Genomic DNA, 27,813 nt, shown 5'->3' on the forward strand with positions numbered 1-27,813 from the left:
TCACAAGACCGATGGGTAACGATGTCCCTTGAGTCACACACCCAAACCATTCTGCTCAAGGGACACGTTTTCCTTCAGGTTTGCAGCCCTGGCCACAGGGGTGGCAATTCTCCTGTCGTGTTTGAGGGCACCTGAGCTTCCCACTGGATAAACAGTTGTCAGAACTTCCCCATGGCACTGAGGAACGTTCTGACCTGTTCTGGCACTGCCACTACTAATAGGGACACAATGTTGTTCTCTCACATTTCCAATCCTGTCTGGATACTGCCCCATCCCCACGTGGCATCATGACATCCCTGCCCTTACTTCTGAGCGCTGTCATCTTTCTCTTGCCCCAGCAGAACTGAAATTCCTACAAAAACAGCTGCTTAGGGAAGGAGCAGGATCAGAGAACAAGGCTTCTTAATTACAGAAAATGTTACAATGTGAAAAATAAGGAGGTGTAAAGAGATGTGAGCTCCTGTCTGTGTAGGTGTGAACAGAACTGCCCAGTCAGTTTTCATTCCCGTCACCTTCCACCTGACTCTTAACTGACTCTGACCATCTCTCTGATCTCCCAGACAAGTTTTTTTGGCAGTAACCTCTTGGGAAGTGGAATTACATTTGTGTTTCCAAGTGCTGCCTGCAGTATCTCACCCAGTGTCGTGTTTCCCTTTTGGTTTTCCCTTGAGCAGGAAGAAGCAGAGATCCAGGCGGAGCTGGAACGGCTAGAGAGGGTTAGGAATCTACACATCAGGGAATTGAAAAGGATACACAATGAAGATAATTCACAGTAAGAACTTCAAGCTCTTAAGCTCAAATTTTTATTTGCTCTCTTGACAGTCTTTTTTAATTTGATGTTACAACTCAACAGTCACTTGGCTGGGGGGTGGCACAGTGATATAACTTGAGGGCTTCCAAGTACATCAAGGTACCATTATATAGTCTTTCATCAGTGCAGAGTGATAAAATAGTATCAAATCTGTCAGTCATTAATAGTTTTCTGTCTGAGAGTAAGAATGTTTTTTTCTCAGCTGTGCAGTAGCTGTGATTTATCTCTGTCAGTGTTCTCAAACCATGTCTTTCTCACCAGATTTAAAGATCATCCAACGCTAAATGATAGATATTTGTTGCTACATCTTCTGGGTAGAGGTGGCTTCAGTGAAGTATATAAGGTAAATTTGAAATGGCAATCTGTGGGGGAATCTGAATGTGCAGGGGAAATACTGTAGGAAGCAGAATTTCTCCACTTGTTTTCTCAATTCTGTGCCTGGTTGTGGCGGGAAGAAGGGAGGACAAAGCTCCTGGTGCATCTGGCTTGCATTAGGCAGCAGAGTTGAGATTTTTGAGTGCTGCCCTTGTCCTCAGAAGGCCAAATTTCCTGCAAACACGTGTCAAGAAAATGTGGCACCAAGTCTTCAAGTTTTGTCAGGACAGAGAAGCAAAGCACTCGTTTCTCCAGGTGCTGCACACAAACATCTGCAGTGGCTCAGCCTTCCTGAGATGGCACAGCAAGTCTGAACATCTCTGCAAAGAAGAGAAAATAGCTGCAGTAATAAGAGCAAAGCCTGCATTTCCTGGGGGTAGAAGGCTTTGTTTCTTGTGCCTTCATTTTACACTCTGAAGTAGCAGACTGGGTGTGTGTGTGTGTGTAGTTTTGGGACTTCCTTAGAACTGAGGATTCCTTGTGTGTCAGCACTCCTGACAGCCAAGACCTGTGATACTTTAAGTGCTTGCTCTTTGACTGTTGTGCTTAGAGCCATTCCAGTCCTCAGTACTCCCCATCTGCTCTCAGTAGTCTTGAATTCATGTTGAATTTGGCTGGGATGAAAATAATTATGCCAATGCAAATATTGGAAACTTCACAGTGCTTTATTATTTTGATGGAGGGCAGCAATAGGTACCTAAACTAAGGTACCAGACTGCTCGGGGGGGAAGAAGGGAGTGTGAGCTGAGTGTAAGTTCTCTGAGCTGTTCTTTGGAGGCTTTGCTGACTAAGCAGAAAGTTTTGGCACCACAGATGAAAGCAGGAGGGTATGAATGCTTCATACCTGACTGCTCTTAAGAGTTGTAACTCTGTTATTAAAACAAAGACATGCTTGGCCCTTCTTCTCCAGGGTCTTGGCCAATCCATTAAGCATTAGGAATTAAGTAGTCAACTTTTGAGATGAACACAGAGTATCCTTGTTTGCTTACAATAGCATTTTGCCCTGTCCTGTGAATTATTAGCTGTTGCTGCTCTCAGACAGGGTAAAAGATTTCTGCTTTTTTCCAAGAGCACAATTCCAGAGGCCCATTCTTTAAGGACTGTTGAAATAGTAAAAAAAGTGGAGGGGAAAATGCAGCACAAAATCACACAGTTCTGTCATTAAATTCTCCAGCTTCTAAATATGCTGAAACATTATGCTCCAAGTTGGAGAGCTGAGCTACCAGTGTGAAACAAAGTATTGAAAAATCCTCTGTATTTTGGGGTTTGTTGTTTGTTTTTTTTTTTAACCATGTGTAGAAAATGAGTTGGGGACTTGAGGGGATAATGGCAGGGTCTTTCCCAATATAATAACTGTCTATATTTTGCTAATTTGGCCTTTCTGGTCCCTTTGTAGCTCTGGTGGTAAAATGTCAGAATAAATGCAGCATGAGTTAGATTCCATGGGGAAGGTCAGATCAAAGCCCAGAATATTCAATTGTTTTCAGAGTTGCTTGGTTTCATTAGTGAAACTAATTACCTCAAAATGTGGGTTTGCTTTTCCCTCACTATGTTGTAATGCTGATTTCCTGGGTGGGGATATTGGGTTGTTAGAGCTTGTCTGCTTTTGCAGTGTTAACTTGAAGCTGGGATTCCCACTGATTCTCAGCTCTTCTCTCTGCAGGCATTTGATTTAACAGAACAGAGATACGTAGCTGTGAAAATACACCAGTTAAATAAAAACTGGAGAGACGAGAAGAAAGAAAACTATCACAAGTAAGTGGGGCTGTAAAGCAGCCAGCCATGGTTCCAAACTCCTCCTGCATTCGGTTATCCAGTGTCTGCCAATTTTTTCCTGTGTTTGCCACATTTCAAAAGCCCAGTAGCTGCTTGCAGAAGTTATGGTCAGATTAGAAATGTTTTAAATGTGCCCACAAACACACACAGAGTTTTGTATCGGCCCTCTGGCACCAGGTTTCAAAGCACCAGTGCTCTGTGAGGGAAGTGTTAAAGTGGCTTCTCCTCTCTGAAATGTTGAAGCTGTTTTGTGGGACACAGTTGTTCCTGCCCATCTTCCAGGTACGCACCTCCATGGTTCTCCCTGAAAGCCTCCCCCTTCCCTTTGCTTCCCAGAATGATGGATCCTTTCACAGATGGTGAGGATGTAGAATCATGGAATGATTAGGGTTGGCAGGGGCCTTAAAGACCATCTCATTCCACTCCCTGCCATGGGCAGGGACACCTTCCACCAGCCCAGGTTGCTTCAAGCCCCATCCAACCTGGCCTTGGACACTTCCAGGGATCCAGGGGCAGCCACAGCTTCTCTGGGCAACCAAAACAGTGTGGGCAGCAAATCAAGGAGAGAATTCTGCCTCTCTCAGAGCTGCCTCCAGCCCTGGGGTCCCAGCACAGGAAGGACATGGAGCTGTTGGAGCGATGGTTTGAGGGATGGAGCAGCTCTGCTGGGAGGAAAGGCTCAGAGTTGGGACTGTTCAGCCTGCAGAGAAGGCTCCAGAGTGACCCCCTTCCAGTGCCTGAAGGGGCTACAAGACAGATGGAGAGAGACTATTTACAGGGCCTGGAGTGAAGGACAAGGGGGAATGGCCTCCCACTGGAGGAGAGAAGGTTTAGATGGGTTATTAGGAAGAAATTCTTTACTGGAAGGCTTTTGCTGTTGGTAGCTCTTGCTCCCTAATGCCATGGGTTAGATAAGCTCTCCAGAGTGGCAGCCAAGCCTTTCTCCTTAGAGCTTCCCAGACAAAGCTGTGATCTTAAATCCCTAACAAGTCACTGGTGACAAACTAAGCTGAATTTGAAGCCTGGAAGTTGGGCTGTTGAGCATCATGGAATTTTTCTAGAACTTGCTGATTTTTGCATTCAGCCATCTTGGACCCCTTAAGGATTTATGAGGTTATTCTATTTTGGCAAGCAGTCCCATTAATCAAGATGAGTTATTTTGTAGCACTGCCAGCCCTGGAGCTGCACTGGGGTTCTGTGGTTCCCAAGAGCTGTTGTGTGCAGCTCCTCCTTCCCCTGCCTTTTCCGAGGCTGAGCAGCCTGATGAGTTCCACTGAAGCTGATGCTGGGGGGTGTGTCTGGGTTCACTATCTGCAGAACTAAGAATTAAGTCACTTGTATGACTAATGCTCAGACTTTGCTGCTTTCAGACATGCGTGTAGAGAGTACAGAATCCACAAAGAACTGGATCACCCTCGAATAGTTAAACTCTACGACTACTTCTCGCTGGATACTGACTCGTGAGTCGTGTTGTCCTTGCCCTTGCTTTGGCCTCTTCACTACAGACAGAGTATTTAAAACTTCCCAGAAAGCTCCAGAGAATGCCCCCACCAATGTTAGAGATATCTGAGGTGTACTTTCAACATACACTGGTTTTCTAGAGACTCCAGCCCCCAAACCAGCCTGTTGTGTTATGTCAGATGTGGTGCTTTACTGGTAAATCCTATTCTTTGGCCTGAGCAAACACCCCAGCTCATACAGCTTTTACCCTCTGGGTCTTTAATGGGGGATCTCTGACCTTTGTACTGTTGAGCATCGAGGCCTGTGCTCCTGGGAGCTTATTTTTAGAAAAGAATTAATAGGCTGGCAGACTCTTAATTTAATATATTGACCAAATTGGTGAGTTACAGACAAGCAATAACCAAGTGTTCTGGTTTCTCTCAGGTGCCTTAATTACAACAACTGCTGTTTTGCTTGCAGGTTTTGTACAGTGTTAGAATACTGTGAGGGGAATGATCTGGACTTCTACCTGAAGCAGCACAAGCTCATGTCAGAGAAAGAGGCACGATCCATTATCATGCAGATTGTGAATGCTTTAAAATACTTAAATGAAATCAAACCTCCCATCATACACTATGACCTTAAACCAGGTATGCTGTGCTGAGGTGCCTAAGGAGGTAACAAAAGGTAATGGGTTGCAGGTAACGTGGGGGAGCTTCCTTTGGTCAGACAGCAAATGGAGACAGGGCTGTCTGGGAAAACTAGCTGGCAACAAGAAAAAAAAAAACCCAAATGCATAGGACATGCTGTGGAAAGGGTATTGTCTCCCAGAATTGCAACATAAAACAAGGAAGTGTAACATTCCAGAAAAAGGAGCTTCCTTGTTCAGAACGAGCCCTTGAACCACCAAGTGTCTGTGTTTGTTTTCTTAATGTCCTGCTTGTATTCTGCTGTTGAGAGCTTCTGTTATTGCTTCATAAAGGTTCCCACAATTACTAGTGTGCTTCATGTTCCCATTCTTCTGGCTTCTTCTTTCTGGAATCATCTGGCTGAAAATTTTGATGGCAGGAGTTGATATGGAAATATTCAGGTTTTTGTATCGTGGGGCAGCTCCCAAAGCTGAGGACGCACAGTGAGACTGCTCAGGTCTGCCTTAGAATTCACTCAGTTACATCTGCCAGGGAGAAGATCCTCCCCAAATATTTGTTGCAGATTTTCCTTTACCACTGGGCAGAATCACGGGAGGGAAATGGAAATGCTCTGTTTGGAGTGGTGCGTGTTGGTGACACGACTTTTTTGCTAGTCCAGTAAATTCATCCATCTCTTTGGGCAGTTATCCCTGGCTCGTCTCCCTGTCCTGGTGGCACTTCATCAGCATTGTGTAACTGCTGAGTGATGTGGTTTGTTGCCTCAGCCCGAGGAATGTGTACAGGAGGTGGTGCTGTTGCACTGGTTCTCCTGACCCCGCTCCCTCCCCGCCTCTTCCCGGGTGTCTGAGCTGTGCCTGCAGCTGTGCAAAGCTGTGATTCATCCACTGCCACCACGCACACTTCTGCTGCTTTATTGTAGGCTTGGAGAAGAACACTGATGATCTGACTCCTTGATCCTTGATGGATTTGTGAAAGACTCTTGCCTAAGCAGTAATTGTCCTTTTTGAGCTTAGAAAGTCACTGGGGAGCGCTGCCAAGGAGGAGAGTTTCTGGCTTGTTGAGAGGCCAAGGCAAGTCAGAACTTCTGGGCAGGATGAGTCAGAACTGTGTGTGCACTTCTCTCCTTAATCCTCCTTTTTGACCTGCCCTTCCAACAGGACCTTTGGGAAGGGTCAGACAGCCTGGGCATCAAGCCCGCTTGTTAACAGGGCTCAGGATCTGGAGGCTCCAAGGAATATCAGGCCACTGGGTCATTCAAGGATGGGCAGATCAGTTCTGGTGCTTGATGGGAGCAGACTTGTCTCTGGACTTGGGGTTCTGAGAGTTAAAACATCACCCCAGGCTGCTGCAGCTCACAGTGTAGGCCCTTTGTCCTCGTGCAGAGCCAGAACTCAGCGCGATTTCATTCTTCTTGTTTCCTTGCTAGATGTGTAACCTAAAGGCTGTTTGTGTCCCCTCTCTAGGTAACATTCTTCTAGTCAATGGTACTGCATGTGGAGAGATAAAAATCACAGATTTTGGACTTTCCAAGATCATGGATGATGACAGCTACAACTCTGTGGATGGCATGGAACTGACGTCGCAGGGGGCTGGTACTTACTGGTAAGTGTCGCCCGGGGCTCTCGCAAGTTAAGATCAAGAACAGTTTATAAACAGCTTTGGATCTGTGTCAGCTCTGTGTGTGCTGCCATTGGCTGTGACAGCTTGAGACACTGGAGGTTTGAGACCCTGGAAACTGCTCTTGTTGTCACACAGCTCCTTTTGAGGCTGGCAGCTTTTCGCTGTTCAGTGGGTTAGTGTTCAAAAACCAGCTTGGATCCAAAGGGCTGGTGAAAAGCTGCATATGCTGCTGAGATTGAGAGCTCTGGAGTGGGGCTTGGCTGCTCTTTCACAGTCCAGAGTGGCACTGCCTCTCAGCTTAAACAAGGCTGAGGAGAATACTCCACCTGTTTGGAAACTGAGGTACATCAGGGAGATGGAAAGAGTTATTCCCCTGAAACAAGGAGGTGAAAAGCCATAGTTAGCTCTCAAAAAAAAAAATGTAAATCTCACAGTGCTGTCTATAGCCAGGGCTTCATTTCAGTGTCATGTGAAAGATGTTTTCAGCACTCCTTTATCCTCAGTGCCAAGTGTCAGTGGCTGAGAGCAGCCCCTCTGTGAGTGCCACTGAGGGTGACTCTCAGATGTCCCCCGAGCTGCCGACTGTCACCACGGGCAACGGCTGAACAGAACATTTGCTGAGGCATCTCGTGTTGTACAGTTTTGTTCTGTTCCTAAAAATGACACTGACTGTACCCTGAGTGTCTCTTAACTGGGACGTGGCATCTGGGCTTGTATTTCTAGAAATATGTATTTTGGCTGCGTGCTTCCATTGTGGGATTGTTGGCCAAGGCCTTTCAACAACAAATACCACTTCTGCAGATAAAGGAAAATGGAGTTGTTTTACGTGCTCTGCTGAAAAGAAACTGAGTGTGCTGCTAGCTCAGAACACCAGTGTCTGGAGGGTCCTTGGGATCACTGTTCCCAGGAGGAGAGTAGGCATTGGTGATCTTGGCCCAGAGATCCACAGGAATGAAATGGGGTCCCTTGAATCCCAAACCAGTATCTCATCACAGAAGCTTGTTCCTTCCTTTCTGAAAAAAAAATTATCAAAAGTACTTGGAGCTGCTTCTCATAACCTGTTGTCACTTGCTTCTAATCAGGTATTTGCCACCAGAATGTTTTGTGGTTGGGAAGGAACCTCCAAAGATTTCAAATAAAGTTGATGTCTGGTCAGTGGGAGTCATCTTCTATCAGTGTCTCTATGGCAGAAAGGTAAGAAGGCATTTAACTCCTTTCTTAGTGGTGTTTCCCAAACCTTTTGGGAGCAGCCCTGGCTTCTGCTTCCTTCTCCCCAGACTTAGGTGCTTCCACCTTGTCTCCTTGCCATCAGTTCCAAGGCAGAGTCCATGCTAATGGAGAGAAGGCACTAGGCTGTGTTTTGCTGTGTGGCACTTCCCTCAGAAAAGACATTCTGCACAACATCTCTTTCCACTGGGCATGTTCCCACTGAGACCATTGTGGGTGGGCACTGTGGCCTGGTCTTGTTTTGTAACATTTTCAATGCCCTGAGTCTTTGTTGGCCTTGATGGCTGCAAGTCTTTAGGAGGGAAAAATAAGTACAAAGACCCATTCTGAAAGTTTTTGGGAGGGAAGAGTGTGGGTCAGGAAAAGATGATTTTTCACGAGAAGAGGTAATTTGGTTTGTGACAACAGCAGAGATTGGCTGCAGAAGGAAAAGGATTCCATGGGCTCTTGTTTCCAGGAGTCCTTGGTAACCAAGTGTTGTGAAAGCCAGGGCTGACACAGTCTGTGCTGCTCAGAGCTGTCAGTCAGACACAGGAACCAGCCCAGCAGAGGCTGGAGTGGGTGGATCTGCATCAGCTCAGATGGATGACACATGCTATAACAGACCTGCAAGGTCTGCAAGCAGGTGGAGATCCCTCCAGGCCGAGCCAGAGACACTCCAGACACATTCCAGCTTGATCCCTCATGTTCAGTGAAGTGTGGGAGCAGCAGGTCCTGCTCCTCTGGCTGGAATCTGCAGCACCTTCTCAGCAGTTGTGGGCTGCTTGCCTGGAAAATACTGATGTCAGGTGATGATGAACAGTGGTGTTAGGGGCTTTTAAGGCCTGTCACCAACCTTTAACAACTGTTTTGTTTTGTTTTGGTAGCCCTTCGGTCACAACCAGTCACAACAAGATATTCTGCAGGAGAACACAATCCTGAAAGCTACCGAGGTGCAGTTCCCTCCAAAGCCAGTAGTCACACCAGAAGCAAAGGTAAATCTGCTGGTGGGTCAGTCAGTGATTGGGACAGGCAGTTCCATCCTCTTGATTTCCCTACAGTCAGCTGGAATTCTGTGTTTAAGGCTCACCTCTTGCACAAGGATCAGTGGCTTTGCATGCCCCATCCCTGGAAGTGTCCAAGGCCAGGTTGGAGGGGGCTTGGAGCAACCTGGGCTAGTGGAAGGTGCTCATGGCAGGAATGAGATGGGCTTTAAGGTCCCTTCCAGCCCAAACCATCCTGGGATTCCATGGCAGGGGGTTGCAACCACATGATCTTTCCAACCCTTCCAACCCAAAGCATTCCACGATTGCTGTAGTTTCAGGCTGAGGGTTGAACCCCGTGGCCTCTGCTCACCCTTTGCCCCGGCAGGGGCTGAGCTTTGGTGGTGCAGGAGCTGGGCCGTGTCCGGGGCCGGAATTTCGGCGCTGGGGTGTCCCTCTGGCCCTGCTCCCAAAGAGCCCAAAGCTTCCTGTTTGCGTCCCAAAACACTAATCCTTGCCTTGCCCTGGGGTGCTGCAGGCGTTCATCAGGCGGTGTCTGGCCTACCGGAAGGAGGATCGGATAGATGTCCAGCAGCTGGCCTGTGATCCCTACTTGCTGCCTCACATCCGCAAATCCGTCTCCACGAGCAGCCCAGCTGGAGCTGCCATCGCGTCCACCTCCGGCTCGTCCAACAACAGCTCTTCAAACTGAGCCAGAGCAATAGGCCAAAAACTGCTCGAGAAACCGGCAAAAAAAAAAAAAAAATAAAAACCAAGACTTTCAGAAACAGCTTTGGAACAGAGGAATCCGCAAGGGTCTCAAGAAACCTGTACCAGGTGCTTTTTTTCTCTTGCTTTTTTCCATCCATAGAGCATGACGACATCAACTCTCATCAAGGAAAACCTTTGGCATCTTAGGCCAAGCCACGTGGATAGGAGATGGCTTGAGGTTTATGCAGTCAGTGACCACAAAAGGGTGGCTGCTCTGAGCAAGGAGAGGAAACTCAAGAAAAAAAAAACAAACAAAATACAAAAAGACATGGTTCCATGTACTGTGAACTTCTGAACATGCAGCCTTGGGGAATCCAGGACGCCGTGTGTGCTTCATATGAAGAATGTGGACTTTGGAAAAAAAGACTGGGCTAGTCCAGTGTTGATATTTAAACATTGTTCTTTTTCTTTTAATAAAGTTTAGGTAACATCTCCTGAAAAGCTCGAAGCACCAAGGTTCAGCTGGGGATGGTATATGACTCTTTGCCCTTTGGAGGGGAAAAAAGTTGATCCTGCCTGTTCATGGCACTAGAGTTAGTGTTTTACCCCTAATTAATTTCAATTTTTTAAAAATAACAATTTTTTGGAAGAAAACAGTTTTCTGGTCTCCAAGTGAAACCCGTATTAACAGGTTGGTGCAGCTCCCCTGCTCCCTCGGGGCGGCCTCTTAGGAATAATTCACCTTCTCAGGAGGGCGGTGAAGCCCTGGGAGAACAGGCCTGCGTGGATCTGTGCTGGGAGTGGATCACAGCTCAGGCTGCCACAAGGTTTCAGCTGCTGCCTCATCGCTCTCCTCGTTAATTTATTTCTGGTTTTGGACACCCCCCGGCTGCTCCCCGAGCCCTGAGCCTGATGGGACGGGATGGGAGCACTCAGGTGTCACAGGTGTGAGCTGTGCTCGCACAGCTCTGTGCTGACCTGGGTCCTGTTAGAACATTCCCAAGCTGAAGGCTTGTCTGCCCCTCTCTGTTGGTGACTTGGCAGCCAAGCTTCCTCCCTCCCTTAACACTTTCCTTTTCAAACTCGCCGCACTCGCTGCCGTCGCTGCATCCGATTCCAGATGGGAAGGGAAGAGATAATGCTCTTGAAGGGAGCAAACACCCTAATTATTATTTTTCTCTCCCTCCTGTAATCTGCCTGGAGGGGTCTGGCACCTTCAGCTGGATCTGCCTGCTGTGACACGGGAGCCTCCCATCCCCACTCTGCTCCCTTTTCCCCCCGCGTTGAAGGAAAACCGAAAACCCGAGAAGCGCAGCACTCCCAACATGTGGCAGCCAGGTTGGAGCGCTCCTGACATGTGGCAGGAGCTCTTGGCCAGGGCTATTTAAAGATGCAGTGTTGGGGAGCAGGGTTTGCCTCAGGAGGGAGCTGAGCACTGCACTGCTGTGACTCAGGGTCTGGTTAAAAACCAAACCCCCCTGTGTGACTCCCCGACCCCCAGACCTCCGTGGGGTGGGGGAGCCTCTGTGGGGCACCTCCAGGGTGGTACCCACAGCTCTGGCAGCACATGGGCTGTTTGGGGGGGCTCTGTGCCCCAGTGGCATCTCCTGGCAAGTGCTGTTCTCTGTCACAGACTTTGAGAGAGAGCTGCCACTTGTCTGCCTTACCGTGGGGCATCAGCTGCAGGTGCTGGGCTTAAACCTGATCAGGAACTGGAACATGGAGCAGTCTGTTGGAATTAAACAACAGGCCAGGGAAGTGGAGAACTCTGCCACTTTGGTTTTTCTTACTGCATTTGTAGTGACTCTGGGGCTTTTAAGTGGATTTATTCCCTCACAGCTGCATTAAGGTGGTCTCCAAACTGTAGTGTTTTAAACAAAAGAACAGAAATACTGCATCTTTAAATCTTCAGCCCTCCTTTCTTAGCCCTTTCCATCCCTGCTGCTCTAAGCCAGGAGTTAACTGTTCAGCAAGCAGCTTTGACATGTTTATTCAGCCTCTGTCAGGAGAAATCAGGGTTGGTGCTTCATCCCATTTGCCAAAACCGATGGTTTGGTGTCTGTCCACATCGGGGAGAATTCTAGGAGGGTTTTTTTCTATCCTGGTCCCGTTGTTTCTTGGCCATACAGTGTGTGCATCTCTGTGGGTGTGATTAGTTTTGTGTCAGAAGCATTTATCCTGCTGTGTGACACCATCCAGGGGCCTGGGGACAGCGCAGTGAAGAACCCTGGTAGAATTCTGGCTGCGACACCTCCCTTGTTAATATGGGTTTCACTTCCAATAACAGACCCTATTGCCACACTGTTCATTTACTTAAAGTGTATGAAGAATTTGTAACTTAAACCAGGCCAGACTGTTTTGGCTCTACCCAACAGATGAGACATGGATATTAAAATAAGTTTTAAGAAACTCATTTGCTTGGCTTTTACTGTGTTGCTGCTCTTGGTGTTGGCACGAGCTCTCTTGCAGTGGCTGTGAGGAGGTGACAGGGGACAGGATGAGAAGGATGGAGGAAAGGTGAATCCAGCCACTCACAGCAGTGAGATCTCTGCATCAGAGGGGGAATGGCTGAAAATTACCAAGTCAGTTAATTCCTGGCATTAATTTTGTCCTGGAACATCAAGATTGAAATCTGAGGTGGGTTTTCCCTCATTTTCTGTAGGGCAGCAGCTGCCTTGAGAAGCCATATATGTTGAGCACACAAAAAACACCTTTTTTGTGTCTGTTGATGAAATTCTGTGGCTCACAACCCTCTGGCCACTCCCCAGCCCACAGGCACCCAAATCTCCCCTCAGTCACCCACAGTAACCATGCTGAGCAGTGATGAAACTTGGCCCTGAATTTCTCAGGGCTGAGCCTTGTCAGCTTTACAAAAACACACAATAGAAAATGAAAAAGGACCTTGGCAGCTGAAGATGTTGAGTCTGCTCGTATCTGGGCTGATCAGGGGGGAGCACCAGACCAGTTTGTACATCCAGCTCCTCTGCAGCCGTGTGGGGCTGCTGTTCAGGGTTATCCCTTGGCATCCCCCAGGCTGTACCTGCCCCAGAGCTGGTCCCTTTAGTGAGCAGCTTCTCCACAAACCCGATGTCACCCTGACTGTGCCTGAAGTCAAACTCTTTGAGTGCCATGAAACCCAACACCCAGCGAGTTCAGCCCCCTCCCTGCTGCTGCAGTTGATTATTTTTCAGCCCCCTGTGCCAGTTCTGATGATGCGACACAGATTTGGGCCAGGGGAGGTTTGGGCAGCGCCTGGAGCAGCAGCAGCAGCATCCTGTGGTGGTCAGGCCAGGTGCCCACCCGTGTGTGGGGTGTACCTGGAGCAGGGACCCTCTCAGGTGGACCCCAGCAGGAGCAGGACTCGCCCAGGGGCTGCCTTTGCCTCGCTGGATGCTTTGCCTCTGATATTCATGGCTGGGAGTCGCAGCATAAATGGGTTTCCCTCTGCCAGATGGGCCAGTCCCAGTTTATTTTGTGACCTGGCAAACCCTCAACCTGAGGTTTGCTACCGCTGCCAGGGTCTCCCTGGGGTTTGCTGCTGGAGGATGTTGTTTTCTGGGTGCTACACGAGCTTGGCTCAGGCAGCCTCTGACTTAAACCTTCCCAGCAGGGGAGGGGGAAAGAAGTCTTTGGAGTATGTGGGAGCAGGACCCAGCACAGCCCTGACTCCCAGCCCGGAGCTGCCTTTCCTACCAAATGCAGACGAATCTTTGCACGGAGACACCGATTTTCCATGGCTGTGCCCATGGTCTCTGCTCCTCCCTGCCCTGGAGGGCAGCCGGGTGCCCCCGGCCACGGATCACCCTGGGTGGGGATGAGAGGCCAAGCAAACACGGGGCAGCTCAGCCTCCCCTCGCCACGTTCACACCCGGGAACGGGCTCTGGGCCACAAGGGCTCTATTGTGTGTGCTGGGAGCGGGGCTGAGCCACGCTCCCGTTCCATGGAATGGCTGGGGGGGGGTGTGAAGCCGGGAGGAGCTGCCGGCGCGTGCTGTCGGTGCGGAGCTGCCAGCTCCGGGTGCTCCTCCCTGCTCCTCCCTGCTCCTCCCTGCTCCTCCCTGCTCCTCTGTGCTCCCGGCCCGCAGCTCACCCTGCGATGGGTCCCTGCAGCCCTTCTCCTCCTCCATCCTTCTCCTCGTGTTTCAATCGCTCCACTGCTCACCACCAGCGCAGGGGAGGCTCAGTGCTTTGAGCTGATCCGGGAAAGCCTGGAAATAGAGGTTATCCACCATGTGCGCCGCCAGTGTGGGATGAGCCTCACCAGCCCCCAGGCAGGGCTAGCAGGGAGCTGCTCTCACATCCATCCTCTGCTGCTTGGGCTGCAGGGATGGGGCAGATGGGTGCCATGGTCCTCATGGAGTTAAAAACATAGGGATGGAGCTAAAAACGCAGGAAGGGAGCTGAAAGTGCAGGGAGGAAGCTAAAAATGCAGGAATGAAGCTAAAAATGCAGGGATGCTTCGGGGACCAGTAGAGTCAAGACAAGGAGATTTGGCCTCATGTGCAGTCCAGATCTCCCATTCCCACTTGGGCAGCCCCGGGGAACTCCAGTAGCAAGGTTAGAAGGTGCTTGGCTCTGGTTTGAATTCACGGGAAGAATAAACCCAGAGCTGTGCTCGGCCCTGTCCTCTCTCGACCGAAGGCTCTGCTGTGTGGGAGCCACGAGTGGGTGCTGGCTGGGGCTGTGGGACAGCCCTTGGTCTGGCCCAGCTCTGCACCAGGAGCAGGGCTCAAAACCTGCTGTGTTCAGCACTGGCTCATCCCAGCTCCTGCTAATCCTAAAAATCCACCCGCTCCCACCCAAACCCAGGAGAGCAGCTGGGCTTGGTGCCAAAGCCCCTCCAGGCTGAAGGAACTGGTGAGGGATGGAGGTGGAAGGGCCGTGCCCGTGGCTATGAGGTAAGGCAGTGGCAGAGGTGGAAATGAAGCACCACTCTGCTCCTGCTGGAAAGGGCCAGGGAGCAGGGTGAGATCTCTGCTCCCTGGTCCCATCCCAGCTTCCAGCAGGAGGAAGATGCCGTTCGGGATGTGCTGTCCTCCGCCGCTCTCCAGCTGCCTTCCCTCCCCGCTCTGCAGCCCCGGCTCTGCTGATTTGCTCTTGAGTCATGCAGAGAAAGTGTTTTTCTAAAAGGCAAATTTCTCGTAAATGGCTGGAATTCCTCACTGCCCCTTTCCAGGAGCCCTGGGGAGGCCGGGCAGGAAGGAGAGGCAGCGGGCTGGGAGGGCAGCGCTGCTCCCCGGGCAGCCCCCGGCCCCGTCTCGCCCCCGCGGCGGAAGGGCAGGATCTCGGCGCTGGCCCTCCCAGCGCTGGAGCGCCCTGAAATTCCTCATGGCAGCTCTGAGCGAGCACATCTGGTTTTAATAAATTATTTTGCAGCTTGAACTTGCCTGACTTTTCAGGGCTGCAGAAGAGGGAGCAGCGAAGAGCTCCGAGAGCTGCAGCGTGGGGCGCCCGCAAAGGGACCCCCTTCCCGGTGCTGGGAGCCAGTGGAGCTGGGGAGGGAGCCGGGGGGGGCTGGGGCTGACCGACCCCGGCAAAGCCCTGTCTGCTCCTTGCAACAGCTGAGGGGACGGTTGGGTTGGAGGCAGGGAAACAGCCCTTCATTTTGGCCGGGATCCCTCTACCCGCAGCTGAGTGTCGAGCAGAGCCGGGGCTGATCCTAAACCCCGTCAGCTCTCAGGCGAGGAGCTCTCCCTGACACCCCCTGCTCGGTGGAGCCCCGGCCGCCAGCACCGAGACCCCTCTCCCGGCACTGAACCCTCCTGGGAAAACCGAACCCTCGGGAGCCTCGGCGTCACCCCATGGCCACCAACACCCTGAGGCTGTGGAGCTGCTGAGCCCCCGCCCGGTGTGCCCAGGCTCGGCCTCAGAGGGAAGGGTGCGAATGCAAACTCTGGGGATGAGTCCTTTGCCCCCAGGGGGGTTCCCCACCAAGCCCAGCCGGGGGCTGCTGACCACCCTGTGCCCTCGATGCAGAGCCTGGCACAGGCCTGGGGGGGAAGCTGGGCTGTTCCTGCCTGTCTGGGAGAGCGACGTGGCCGTTCCCTGCTGCCGCTGCCGGCGCGGGGGAGAAGGAGGCAGCGGACGCCAAGTCGGCCTCTTTCCCCAAGCAGTGACCTCAGCGCACGGCGCCTGCCAGGTGGGTGTTGATCTTGGCCCAGCCCGGCCCGTTTGGGGCCAGGATGAGGCCGAGGCACTGCAGACACTGGGCTGAGCTCGGGGCTGAGCTCGGGGCTGAGCTCAAGGCACAGCCTGGCAGGTGCTGCCAGCTGTAACTGGCACAGCAAAGCCAAGCCCTTGGCACCACCAGAGCCCCTCTGCCCACAGAGCTTTGCTCTCCTGGAGCCCCCAGTCCCATGGAGAGCCGTGGGATGGAGGGAATACCCTTGGAAGAGCACAGCTGAGCAGGACATGCAGCCTCTCTGGTCATACAATGTACCCCCATGCCCTCCCCAGGCTCTAAAATAGACCCTTTGGACCTGCCAGTCCTCAGAGGTGGCTGGTAGGGTGGTCAGACCCTTCCTTTGGAGCATCTGGCAGCTACAGACACTGCTCTTGTGGTCCACAGGTCCCCAAATGCTGTCCTCTAATGCCTCTGGCACAAGCAAACACCAAATGTGCCCCGTGTCAGCCCCAAACTCAATAACTCCCAGGGGCCTCGCTGCCACTGAGCAGCCCAGCTCCAGATCTGGGGGTCCTTCCCCACCCCCATGGCTGGGTCCCACAGCGTGTTGGTGACACATTTTCCAGCCTGCTGAGCATCCAGACTGACCCTGGTTCCTCCCAGTGCTCCTGACCAGGCCAGACCTCCAGCCAAAGTTGGGCAAGTGGCACAGATCCATGTCTGGAAACATTTTCCAAGTCCTTCTGCAGGGTGACTCTCACCGGAGCCGGTGCTGTTTCACCCTGTCCCACCGCAGCCCCTCCACTGTGACCCCTCCCCATGCTGTGTTTTGCTTTGGCCAAAAACCAGCTTTTTATTTTTCCAACTAAGAGGCAGATACAGATGGTCCGACTGCAGGAATCAGCCACTGCCAGCGAGTGTCCCAAATTCTGGGTAATCCTGGGATGAGCCTGTCCCTGCCATCCATCTCTCAGTGCGAGGAGCTCTCCCGAGAGCGTTGGCCCTCCCCTGCACGGGCCACGTCCCCTCCTCTGGCAGCAACTCCTCAGGGCCAGAGGGGTCAGACAGCTTGGAAACGTCCCAGGGGAAGGGAAAAATGCATTTCCTCCCGCTCCACTCCGACGAGTAGCAACTCAACTGGCACTAAACCGGATTAGGAGGAGAGCGGGTGAGGAGCCTTTGGCCTGCGCTGAAGGAATTAATTATTAAGAAGTGCTAATTATCTTCTAATCACACGCAGCATAGGGGCCTCCAAGACACGGGATAAACCAGGCCAGGAAGCTGTGATGCTCCGTGGGACACACAGCCTTTTGACTCTGCTGTGTCCCCTCCTTTGGATGGGATTCAACTCCTGGGAAAGGTTTGTCCGGGATGAACAGACGGTCCCACTCGTGAGACATCACAGCTCCATCATGTCCTGATGGCACCCCTGGTGGCACCCCCGGAGTGGTCTCCAAGGTTTAGGGATGGGAGTGAGGATCTGGGTGATTCCCTCCTCTCCTCCAGGCCGTGTTTGCTCCCCGTGGCAGTTCCCGGTGCGTATCCAGCCCTGGAGGCCAGCGGGGCCCTTCTCCCAGCACTGCCACAATTAAAAAATAATCCCTTGCCTTAAAAAAAAACCCAACAGCCCAGATGCTGATGTGCTTAATTGGCCCCCCCCCCGAGGATTTACATCCCCAAAGCCCATCCTGGCACCGGCCTGCGGGTCCTTCCTGCCTTGCTGGGAAACAACGGATTCATTTATTTTCCTAAGAACGGCCAAACAACCGGTGCCCGGCTCACACGTGTTCCCTGTGTTGTGCACCCTCAGGGCCAGATCCTGCTCCCTGCTCATTAAAAGCACCATCTCCCCTGGACTTGGATGGCAGAGCCTGTGTGCTGAGGTCTGACATCCCCTTCCCTGCACTGCTTAAAGCCCGGGACACTCGAGGAGGTGGTGAGGCTCCTGCACGCTCAGGGGTGCTCCCACAAGGATGGGCACTGTGAACAACACCCAAATGAAGCCAAACCTTTGTGTTGTGCCACGAGTGTTCCCACCTCTCCCCTCAAAGCTTTCTTGGTGGCTCCAGAAATGGAGGAGATCCGGCTCCCTGGCAGCTGGGCAGGGGGATACCCAGCTGAGCAGTGCCTGGCTGCCCCATGGGAATCCTCTCCTGGCAGCTTTCAGGGATTTGGGGCTTTTATTTGATTCAAGCAAGCTGCAATGTTGAACCTCCTGCAGGTGCCTCGGGGTGACCTGTTACCTCCAGCCAGACCTGGGGAAGGTGTGAGCAGCTGTGCTGGTCTGTGCTGATGGTTTCAAGGTGCAAATGGGTTTTAGCAGCAAAGAAACCCCACAGCAGGAATCTGTGGTGCCCACACGGCTCCCGTTGGAGCGGGGTGCCTTGCATGAAAATGTGCAGCCCTGTGGATGTAGAAAGCCAGGAATACACCATTTTCCAGTGTTTTCCACGTATACTGCCTTCCTTGGGTGGCTTTTGGGGGCCTGGGCAGCCCTGCTGAAGTGGAGGTGTGAAAATAAAAGTTTTAAAAAAGTTATTAAAAACTTTTTTTAAAAAAGCCTTTTATACTCAGCCCCTGGATGTGGGATATATCTGCGTTGGATCCCGCGGTTGCACTTCATCCCGTGCCCTCAGCAGAGGGAAGCATGGGAAGCTGGAGCCCTGCACCCCACGGCTGGAGGGCCGGGCCGGGTGGTGGGAGGTGCAATGAGCTGTGTCCGGCCTCAGCGTCCTCATCCCCGGCTGAGCCGGGAGCTGCCCAGCTCTGTGCCACGGGGATGGAGGGAGGAGGATCCGGCTGGGCTTGGGATGAGATAACTCTGCCGGGCACCCAGTGGTGCAAGGGAGGGCGTGTGGTGGGAGCTCACAGCAGCCCTTGGCTGTTTTTCCCGGCGGAGGTGGGGTCCCACACTGCGGGGCTGGAGGCACCGCGGGGATCTCCCACACCCCCTCTCACTTGTCCCGGGGCATCGGGACCACCTGGGATGCGGAGGGAGCCGCGTGGGCGCCCTACGGAGGGAGCCAGCCCATCCCCGAGGGGCTGCAGGGATGCCCCGGCCAGGCTGGGCACCGCTCCTGCCACTCCCACACTTCATGCCCGGGTCCCCCTCCATCCCCAAACCCTCTCGCCCTCCCCAGGGGTCTGCAGGGACGCACCGGCCAGTCTGGGCTCTGCTTTTGCCACCCCCCGCGTTTCACCCTCGAACGCTCCCGCCCTCCTCGGGGGCCTGCAGGGATGCCCTGGCCAGGCTGGGCAACCCCCCGGCTTCACCCCCGGACCCCACCTTCAGCCCCGGACCCCACCACCCTTCCCGCGGGTCTGCAGGGATGCCCTGGCCAGGCTGGGCACCGCTTTTCCCACTCCCGCAGCTTCACCCCCGGACCCCCCGCCCTCCGGACGCGCTGCCGCGGGCGGAGCCCCCCCTGTCCCGGCACCCCCCGGCCACCGCCCCCCGGTCCCGCCGTGGGCCGGGCCCCGCTGACGCAGTGTCTGAGCCCGGCCGCGCACGCTTATTTTATTTTTTTTAACTTTTCCCCCCCCCTCCATCCTCCCCTCCCTCTCCCGCTCGCGTCCCTCCTCCTCCTCCTCCTCCTCCTCCTCCCCCATCCCCCGGTCCCCTCCCCGCCCCCGGCCCGGCAGGAGCGGCGCGGCCCGAGCGGAGCGGGCAGGGATGGGGATGGGGCGCGGCTCGGCGGGACCGCGGCCCCTCTGCCCCCCCCCGCGCCCCCCCCTCCGCGCCCCCCTCTGCTGCCTCCTCGGCCTCCAGCTGGTGCTCGGCGCTGCGCACCCAGGTGGGACCGCGCTCCCCTCCCTCCGCACCCCCCGAGCTCCGTTCCCGGGGGGAAAAAGGGTGGGGAGGGCTGGGGGGACCCCCCCGGCCGGGCGGGGGGCGGCGGGACCCCGGCGGGGGCGCGCAGGGCGGGGATGGGGTGTGGGGGGGTTCGCCTCGCTCCATCGCCGGTGGAATCGCTCCGGTTTGTTTCCTCGCGGGATGTTTTATCTGCTCCTGCCACGGTTGGTTTTGCTCCATCCCCCTCCGCTCGCCGTTCGTTCCGCCGCGTTTTGTTTTCTCCGCTCCGGCCGCGCCGCTTTTGTTTTCTCCCCGCCGTATTTCGCTGGCTTTTTATCGCTCCGGGCGTGTAAAACTCCCCGCGCTCGGCGCCCGCCGAGCCCCGCGGAAACGCTTCCGCGGCCGCGGGAGGGGTCCGGGGAGGGCTCCGCCGACCCCCAGCCCCGCTCCGGCCCTTTGTCTCCCCGGGGAGGGCTGTTCGCGGAGCGGGAGGTCGGGAAGGGGCCGAAGGGGTTTGTTGGAGGTCTCCTCCCTCTCCCATCCTGACCCCCTCTCCCGACGTGTTAATCCTATGGAAAAGTGCCCCCCCGGGGCCCGAGTGCGTTTTTCCAAACTTTTCTTTTTGTAACTTCTCACGCTAAGGTCAGCGGATTGTATTTTATTTTTTTTTAACCTTCTGAAGACACCGTGAACCAGACACCGGAGGCTCCTTGGGACTGCCCCTGGAATTGCCATTTGAGACACTTTTTATCCCGGGATAGCCCTGAAGCAAGGAGCTGCTTTTGGGGCTTCCTTGAATTATTTCGGCCCTGCTGAGAAAACTTTTAAAAATGCAAAAAAAGGCAGCAGAATTGGCTACTTCTGCCTGAGAATAACCACAGTAAACCCTTGGCCTATTTTATTAGAGCACATTTAGCAAATCCAAAGCAGATTTGGAAGCGGCAGCACAGGAGGGCACTGCTCCTCTCCTCCCCCCTTGCCCTCCCTTTCCCCTCTCCCCCCAGTCCCACAGCGCCTGGGGCTGGAGCATCCCGAGGGGAAAACGAGGGGTCATGGACACAGTTCCGGTGGGCAGCAATCCCATGCCAGGCAAGGGATCTGTCCTGGGATCAGAGGAGAAACTGCTGCTCTGGGAGGTGGAGAAAGGAGGAGGTGATGAGGAGACCCCCATCCCCCGAGGTGCTTGGAGGAGCCGTCGACTTCCCGCAGCTGAATTCCTGTTAAACCTCCCCATAATTTACTTGAGGGCCGTGAATTCCTCCTTCTGTGGGTTTTAAGGGGGCTGCTTGATTTCAGCAGGGCTTTGCTACCTCTAAGGGGCGGTTCTGGCTGTTTCGTCCTAAAAAATGTCGGTGGGATCCAGGTCTGGCGATCCCGAGGACAGAGGCACCTCTGTCCTGGAGGTGAGACGGGAGCGGGGTGGGAACCGACCCCGTGCAGGGGCTGGGAGAGGAACAAGGCGGCTTTCAGAGGCCTCCAGCCACGGGGCCAAGTCACTCGTGCCTCGCTGGTGCTGAGCACCCTCAGCTCGTCCCCCTCCCCATCCCCATCCCCGCTTTTGGCTGCTCCCCCCCCCACCAGCCCTGGCTTGGCCCCAGTGAGTGAAAGGGTCGGGGATGGCACCAATGGAAGTGCCACATCCAGTGCACCAGGCTGGGTTTGCAGCTCGGGAAGGATCCTCACGGGGATTTTGGGATGGGGATGGAGTAGTCCCAAGAGTCCCTTGTTTGCGAGGACACCGCCGGCAGTGTCCGGCCCGGCCGGGCAGCGCTGCTTCCCCTGGGGAGCTCTTGCTTCCTCCAGGGGTTTGTGCCAAACTCCTGCCTCTGGGAGAAAAACTCCTCCACCAGGAAAGCTGGAGTGGTTCTTTTGGCAGGAGGTTTGGGGCTCCTTGCTGGGATATCACCTCCCACTGCCCCTTCTCTGCAGCATCGCGTGGGCACCGCGGGCCCATCCCGGGGAAACCGAGGCAGCAGCTTCTGTTCCGACGTGGCCGCAGGCAGGACAAGGTCCCTGTGTGGATGCTGGGATTTAGTGCTGGATCATCTTCCCACCTGTCCAGTGCCCAGTGTGGGACCTGCTGTGTGGGCTTTGCATCGAGGGAGGGGACAAAAGGGACCGGGAAGAATTTACAACAGACAGAGCAGCCCCTGCGGGAATTTCCCCCCTCCCCGTTTTCCCCCTTTCTGATGGAAATAGATTGTTGCACGGCAAATGCAGCCCCAAGAAATTATAACTCGGTCTTCTTTGGATTATTTGGGAGCAGGAAAGGGGAACAGAGGTGGTGGCTTTGCTGCTCAGAGCCTGGCAGGGGGCAGGGGACAGCGGGGACCTCGCAGGCGCCTGCAGCAGCAGCCGGGAAGCGGCAGCGGGGCCAGGGATGGTTCTTGCGCAACAGTGACAAGAGTGAAAAGCAAAAGAGATTTATTTTAACCTTCAGAGCAAAGCTGTCCCCTTCCCCCAAAGCCACCCTGCTGGTGTGGGGGCCCTGGGAGGTTTCCCATGGGAAGGTGCTCCATTCGGGCACGTGCAGAGGCGTTTTCGGGCGTGAGGTCCCGGTGACGGTTAAAGCCACGTTGCAGGTTTTTCTCTCCCTGGCTTTATTCCTGGCTGGATTTTGCACCTTTCCCTGCAGGGCAGAGGCACTCTGCTGCATTCCCTCTGCTGCATTCCCTCTTCCTTAAGTGTTTTCCAGGGAAACTTTTTGCCCCCAGATCAAAGCAAATGTCTGCTGAGGGGTATAATTCCTGTCTGCTAAAGCATCTTTTCCAGCTGATAAATCCATCACGGGAGACTCTGATCCCGGTGCCTCGGTGGGTGCTCGGAGCAGGAAGGGAAGGGTTTTGCCCAGCTCTGCTGGAGGTCCCAGCATTGCCCAGGGGATCACTGTGCCCTGCTCAGCTCCACCAGTGTGGATGGATCTCTGGTGGGAGTGGAAGCAACGCCCACCCACCCACTCCAGCCCATCCCGACCCAGCCTTTCTCCAAGGTTGTTTAAGCAATTTGTAGGATTTGGTTCCTCACGTGCAGCCAGAGGAGCAGGATTTTAATTAATTTGAACCGTGCGGAGCCCGCGGAGCATCGACATTTTTGTCATTCCTAAGATTGCTCGGAGCCCAAAAGAGCCACACAGATGCTCTTGTTCTTAAAGGACCCATCTTTAGTTAATTAAGGATTAGAAAATGATTAGTGGATTGCCTTGCAGATTCCTGGGAGCACTGCTTAGCCCAGGGGTGCAGGGTTGGCTCTTTGCAGGGGGCACAGGGTATTTTCCAGCACCATCCCCATCCCACTGCTCAGTCCTGCACTGCTCCTCGTGATGCCACAGCTGGGATGGAAATGGGACTTTCCATGTTTGCTGATGGTGCTGATGGGGAGATTGAGCCTTTCCCTTTCCTCCCCCCAAATCCAGACGTGGGTTCTGCAGTAACAGCCCCATTTCCCCCACTAATGCCTGGTCTGGGAGTGCTGGGCATGAGGCAAAGGACACCCAGGGGGGATTTTCATGGGAAATATCATTTCAATTAACAAACAAAGCTGTGGGACACCAAGGGCTGCCCCCTGTGGTGTGGCTGTGCTTGGGTTTGGTGAAATTTGGGATCCCGCTCCAGAGCAATGGCACTGCTTGGGGAAGTAATACTGGGAATGGTGCTGGAGAAACAAGAGAAGAGAAATCTGTGGATCTTTTATCTGTTTTTTGCAGGGAGTTTCTTTAGCAGTTGTGAAAAATTTGGTGAGTCTTCAGCCAACTGTGCTGGAAGCAGCATGTGTATGGGGACATGTCAGGGGTGTCCTGCACCTCACCTCACACCCCTGGAGGTGGCCACCACACCAGTTTGCTGGCCAGGGGGTCTGTGGTTCTGGTGGACGAGCAGATGGGGGTGGTCAGAGGAGCCAGGGCCAGAGCAGTGCCCGGTCATGGCACTGCCAGGGGTGGGTGTTTGGCCACTGTGTCCTGGGAGGGGGCCTTCACTCCTCCCCCTGTGCCCTCAGTGGGTCTGTCACACTCCTCCCTCCCGCCTGGAGCCTGTTGGATGCTGCTGCCTTCCTCTGCATTCCTGGGAAGTCAGCACCTCTGGATGCGTGCAGCCACCACGGGGCTGGAGCCTGGGCCAAGTCTGGGGAGAAGTGGGAGAAAGTTTCCATCCTTCCCCTCTTTGCTGAGTATCAGAGGGATGCTGAGCCTCCCATCTCCCTTGTCCCTGGGTGAGTCCCTTGAGCTGCCCTGGCTGAGCCATCCCTCATGGAATGCATTTCTCTGTGTGTGTCCCGGGCAGGGGGCAGGGAGAATGGGCTTCTCAGTGTCTGCAGAGAGGCTGAAGTGAAGGCTGTGGCCCTCATCCAAGCCCTTCCCGAGGCAGAGGGTGGTAGGTAGCCGGCGGTGGCGCAGCCAAGTAAGGAGCTCGTCTCGTCCAGCTCCCACCATATAAACAGCAGCTCCTCTCCTCGAGCCAAGAGGAGTTCCTCAGCTCCAAGTGCACATCCTGCTGCTCCATACCCCCAACCAGGCCATCAGGAGCTTCGCTTTCTTCCACCCTAACAAGAGATCTGCTCCTTATTCCTGGAGGTTTATTTTTAAAAAACAAAAAAAACCAACTAATAACCACCCTCCTTTATTCTGGAGCTTGGCCTGGAGCACCCAGAGCTGCCTCTGGAGGAGTCTGGCCCCAGCTGAGCCCCGGGGATGTGCTGGGCTGGGTGAATCTGTGGGATGTCAGGCAGCATCTGGTGCAAAATTCTAATTTAGGAGTGTTGGAGGTGGGAGGTTGTGTCTGCCCCGGGCTCTGGAGCAGACGGGAGCGTGGCCGGTGCCCTTCCTGAGCCAGAGGCTGCCAGCATGTCTGGGGCTGCTGGTACAGCTGTATTTCCTTCCCTTTTATTTTTTATTCAGTCTGAAGTTCCTCTTTAAGCAGTTCCATGGAGATACTGATGCCAGAAGCAGCTCAGGAGGGAGGTAGAGCCGTGACACCCTTCCCACGGGTGGGGATGCTCTCGTGTCCTGTGGTCGATGGGAGCAGGGGATGCTCCAGCTCTGCTGTTGGGAGCTCCCACGAGCACAGCTGCTGCTTTTGTCACTTCCCAGCCCTCAGGGGGATGCACAGGCTCCTTCCTGGGGCCAAAACTTGCTGCCCTTCATGGCAATGGCCGTGCTTTTGCTCTTCTCCACAAGGGGATGGTGTCAGCTGGACTGACGGCTGGGGGTGACACCAGGGCTTTGCTGGGAACCTCTTTCCAGAACAGGGGTTTTCATCTAGAGGAGTGTTTCATCCAGTAATATGGAATTGAAGATGGAGCTGGGGCCTGGTCTCTCCCCATCCCAGCAGTTCTCTCCCCTCCTCAGGGCTGTGCAGGCTGGGCCTGGCAGGGGCTCTCTCAGGCAAAACCCTCCTGTGTTCAAAGAGCAACAATTATTGGTTCTTCACAGAATCCCAGAGTGGTTTGGGTTGGAAGGGACCTTAAAGATGATCCAGTCCCACCCCCTGCCATGGGCAGGGACACCTTCCACTAGCCCAGGTTGCTTCCAAGCCCGGTCCAACCTGGCCTTGGACACTTCCAGGGATCCAGGGGCAGCCACAGCTTCTCTGGGCAACCTGTGCCAGGGCCTCCCCACCCTCCCAGGGAACAATTTCTTCCCAATATTTTTTCTAAACCTGCCCTCTGTCAGGAGAAAGGAGGAAGCCATTCCCCCTTTTCTTGTCACTCCATGCCCTTGTCCCAAGTCCCTCTCCAGCTCTCTTGGAGCCCCTTTAGGCACTGAAGGGGCTCGGAGGTTTTCCTGAAGCCTTTTCTGATCCAGGCTGAACAACCCCAGCTCTCTCAGCCTGTCTGTGGGGGTTTTTTTTGTCTTCATTTTCTGTTGTTTTTTTATTCCAGGGGGGTTTTGCTTCTCTGTTGCTGATCATCCCCCACACTTGGTCCATCCCCATCTTGTTTATTGTGTAATGAGCTCTCACTTCCCACAACTTTTCTTCCATCAGTGCCATGTGGGTTTTGGAGCCCTTCCTTACCCTTGGGTAGCAATAATGGGCTGAAAAGCTGGTGTTTTGGAGCAGGTGACGTGGGGCTGAGGTGCCCTGTTTTCTGGTGGGTGAGAGCACGTGGCATGAGGAGGTTTGGGCTGAACAGGGCTTTGTTTCTGCACCACGTGAGTGAAGGCACCTGATGGGTACAAGTTTTACCTGGGCTCCCAAGTCTTTGTGGAGGTGTTTGTTAGCTCAGGGGTCTGCAGGCCCTGAGGGAGCTCCTGGAGGAGGGAGCTCCTGGGTCTTGGAGCCCTGATGGAGCTGGGGCACCACGTGGGCTTTGAGGCTTTGCTGCCTGTGCTGGGTGGTTTGGAGCAAACCACATCCATGGTGTGTCTGCAGCACAGGGACCTCCAAGGAGGGGACCAGCCCCGAGGAGGGGATCACACCCCTGGCTCTGGGTGTGCTCAACCTCCTGCACAAGTGCCACGAGCTCCCCAAATAAAGGGGAGCCCTGAGTGGAACAAGGGCAGGGAGCACCTTCTCTAGGGTGGGTGCAGGAGGGGGCTGAGCCCCAGAGCTGCTCGAGGGGCTCTGCCATCACTTGGGAGCCCAGGGGCTGGCAGGGGTGTGGGCACAGAGCCTCACAACACTGCTGTGCTGGAACCAGCATTCCCCTTGGGCTGCCATGAGCCAGAGCCCTGGAGCTGCTCCAGCCTGGGATAACCAGGGCTGGGGGCCAGTCCTCTCTTAAATTTGCTGCCTGCATTTGTTGCTGGTGATGGGAGGGTGACAGATGCCCTGGGTGTCCTGGTGTGGGTGGCCAGGCTGGGAGGTGCTGGTGCTGAGGGTGCCCATCCCTGTTGTGCTGCAGGGCTTTCTATGTTTACCACCACCTCTGCCCCCTGGAGCCTCCCCAGCCCCGTGGCCTCTCTCATCTGGTGCTGCCCACATTCCCCAAAATTGCAGGTTGTGAAGCTTTCCTTGTTTGCTGGGGACTGTTGTGGGGAGGGTTGAGCTGAGTTCCCTCAGTTCAGGCTTCCTGCTGGCTGAGAACTTGCTTTTTTTTGATTCAGAAAAAGGACCCGCAGCCAGGTGTGGGGGGTAAAAGCTGCCTTGAGGGCTGCCCCAAAGGGTGGCAGCTTCTTCAGCCCTGCAGCCTTCAGCCAGCAGTGCCAAGGCCAGTTTCTCCTGCTGATTTCCCACATGGAGAGTGTTCCTGCAGGCAGAGCTGGTGTCCAGCTCTTACCTCAGCCCCTCCCTGTCCCCACCATCACTCTGCCTTGTAGCACTGACTGGTTTCCATGGTCCCACCAGTCAGCCAGAAGCAGCATCCCAGTGGCTGCATGGCTGGGACAAGACCCTGTCCTTGCTGGAAGCATGTGGGTTTTCCCTTTGTTTACATCGTTCCTCCCCAGAGGAGGAAAAGGAGGAGGAGGAGGAGGAGCAGGATGTGATGGAGCAGAGCTGCTCTGAGCAGGCCCTGCTGGAAAGATGAAGGATGTAGGAGAGAGAGGCACAGGATCCACAGGGTGCCCACCCCAGCCCTGGGGGTGATTCCAGGCACAGCATCCAGCAGGATTGCATTTTCCAGTGCTCTTTGTCCCATTCCAGAGGGCAGCTCCTATTTGGGAAGGATCTGGGGTTGCTGTGGGTGGGTTTCTGTGACTGGAGGGTGGTTGGGAAGCTCTGCCTGTGGGATTTCAGCTCTGCTGGTGGGTGCCAAAACCTGAGGAGCTGTACCATGGCAGTGGAGGGCAGGCCCTAGAAGGGATGGGGACATTCCCAGCCCCTTTGGGATGCTCCTCTGGAGCTGCCTCCTGCAAGGGTTGGGTTTGCTCTGCGGGATACCAGGTTGGACAAAGGGATTCATAAAGGGATTTACTTTATAGTAAAAGCATTTTACATTAATTGTAGCACATTTTTTAGTTATACATAGAAGGGAGATGTGTATAAAAAAAAAAAACAACAAAAAAAGCCTGCCAAACATGCTTCTATTATTTGTACAGCAAGAAATGGACAATTTATATCCATGCTGTATGGCATTATTATTTTTTTTCAGCCATATGTCCATCTATTTAAAAATTGCTGACAATGATTTTTGTCTATTTATGAAAAATTAGAGAGCATAATTACAGTTATAAACTCATCCCATCCCCCCCAACTCCACATCCATCCCGGGGGTCAGGGAGGCTGAACACTCCTCTCAGTGCATCAGGGACCTGTCCAAGCACCCCTGCCAATGTCGTGGACAACAGTGGGGGTCAATCAGCCCCAAATTCCCTACGAGTAAGGAAAAGGGAAGTGTGTTTTGGGTGAAGCCCAGCTTTGCTGCCGGGTGCTGAGCTCGTGCTGGTCACC

The 27,813-nt window shown here is 54.0% G+C and overlaps 1 protein-coding gene across 3 annotated transcripts in view; it reads left to right on the plus strand.

Annotated features, from left to right (window-relative positions):
* The window catches only part of TLK2 (tousled like kinase 2), a 42,736-nt gene extending 30,751 nt beyond the window's left edge, over nt 1-11,985 (plus strand). For all 3 annotated transcript variants that reach the window (XM_017833333.1, XM_017833335.1, XM_017833334.1), the window contains 9 exons: nt 675-772; nt 1,073-1,154; nt 2,850-2,941; nt 4,333-4,422; nt 4,883-5,052; nt 6,516-6,654; nt 7,755-7,866; nt 8,766-8,873; nt 9,400-11,985. In XM_017833333.1, the coding sequence (XP_017688822.1) occupies nt 675-772; nt 1,073-1,154; nt 2,850-2,941; nt 4,333-4,422; nt 4,883-5,052; nt 6,516-6,654; nt 7,755-7,866; nt 8,766-8,873; nt 9,400-9,573 (1,065 nt within the window). In that variant the 3' untranslated portion in view covers nt 9,574-11,985. The remainder of the gene's footprint in view (nt 1-674; nt 773-1,072; nt 1,155-2,849; nt 2,942-4,332; nt 4,423-4,882; nt 5,053-6,515; nt 6,655-7,754; nt 7,867-8,765; nt 8,874-9,399) is intronic.
* Nucleotides 11,986-27,813: the final 15,828 nt, after the last annotated feature.

This window comes from Lepidothrix coronata, unplaced genomic scaffold (genome assembly GCF_001604755.1).
Source record: "Lepidothrix coronata isolate B3197 unplaced genomic scaffold, Lepidothrix_coronata-1.0 Scaffold213, whole genome shotgun sequence".
In the NCBI taxonomy this organism is placed as follows: Eukaryota; Metazoa; Chordata; class Aves; order Passeriformes; family Pipridae; genus Lepidothrix; species Lepidothrix coronata.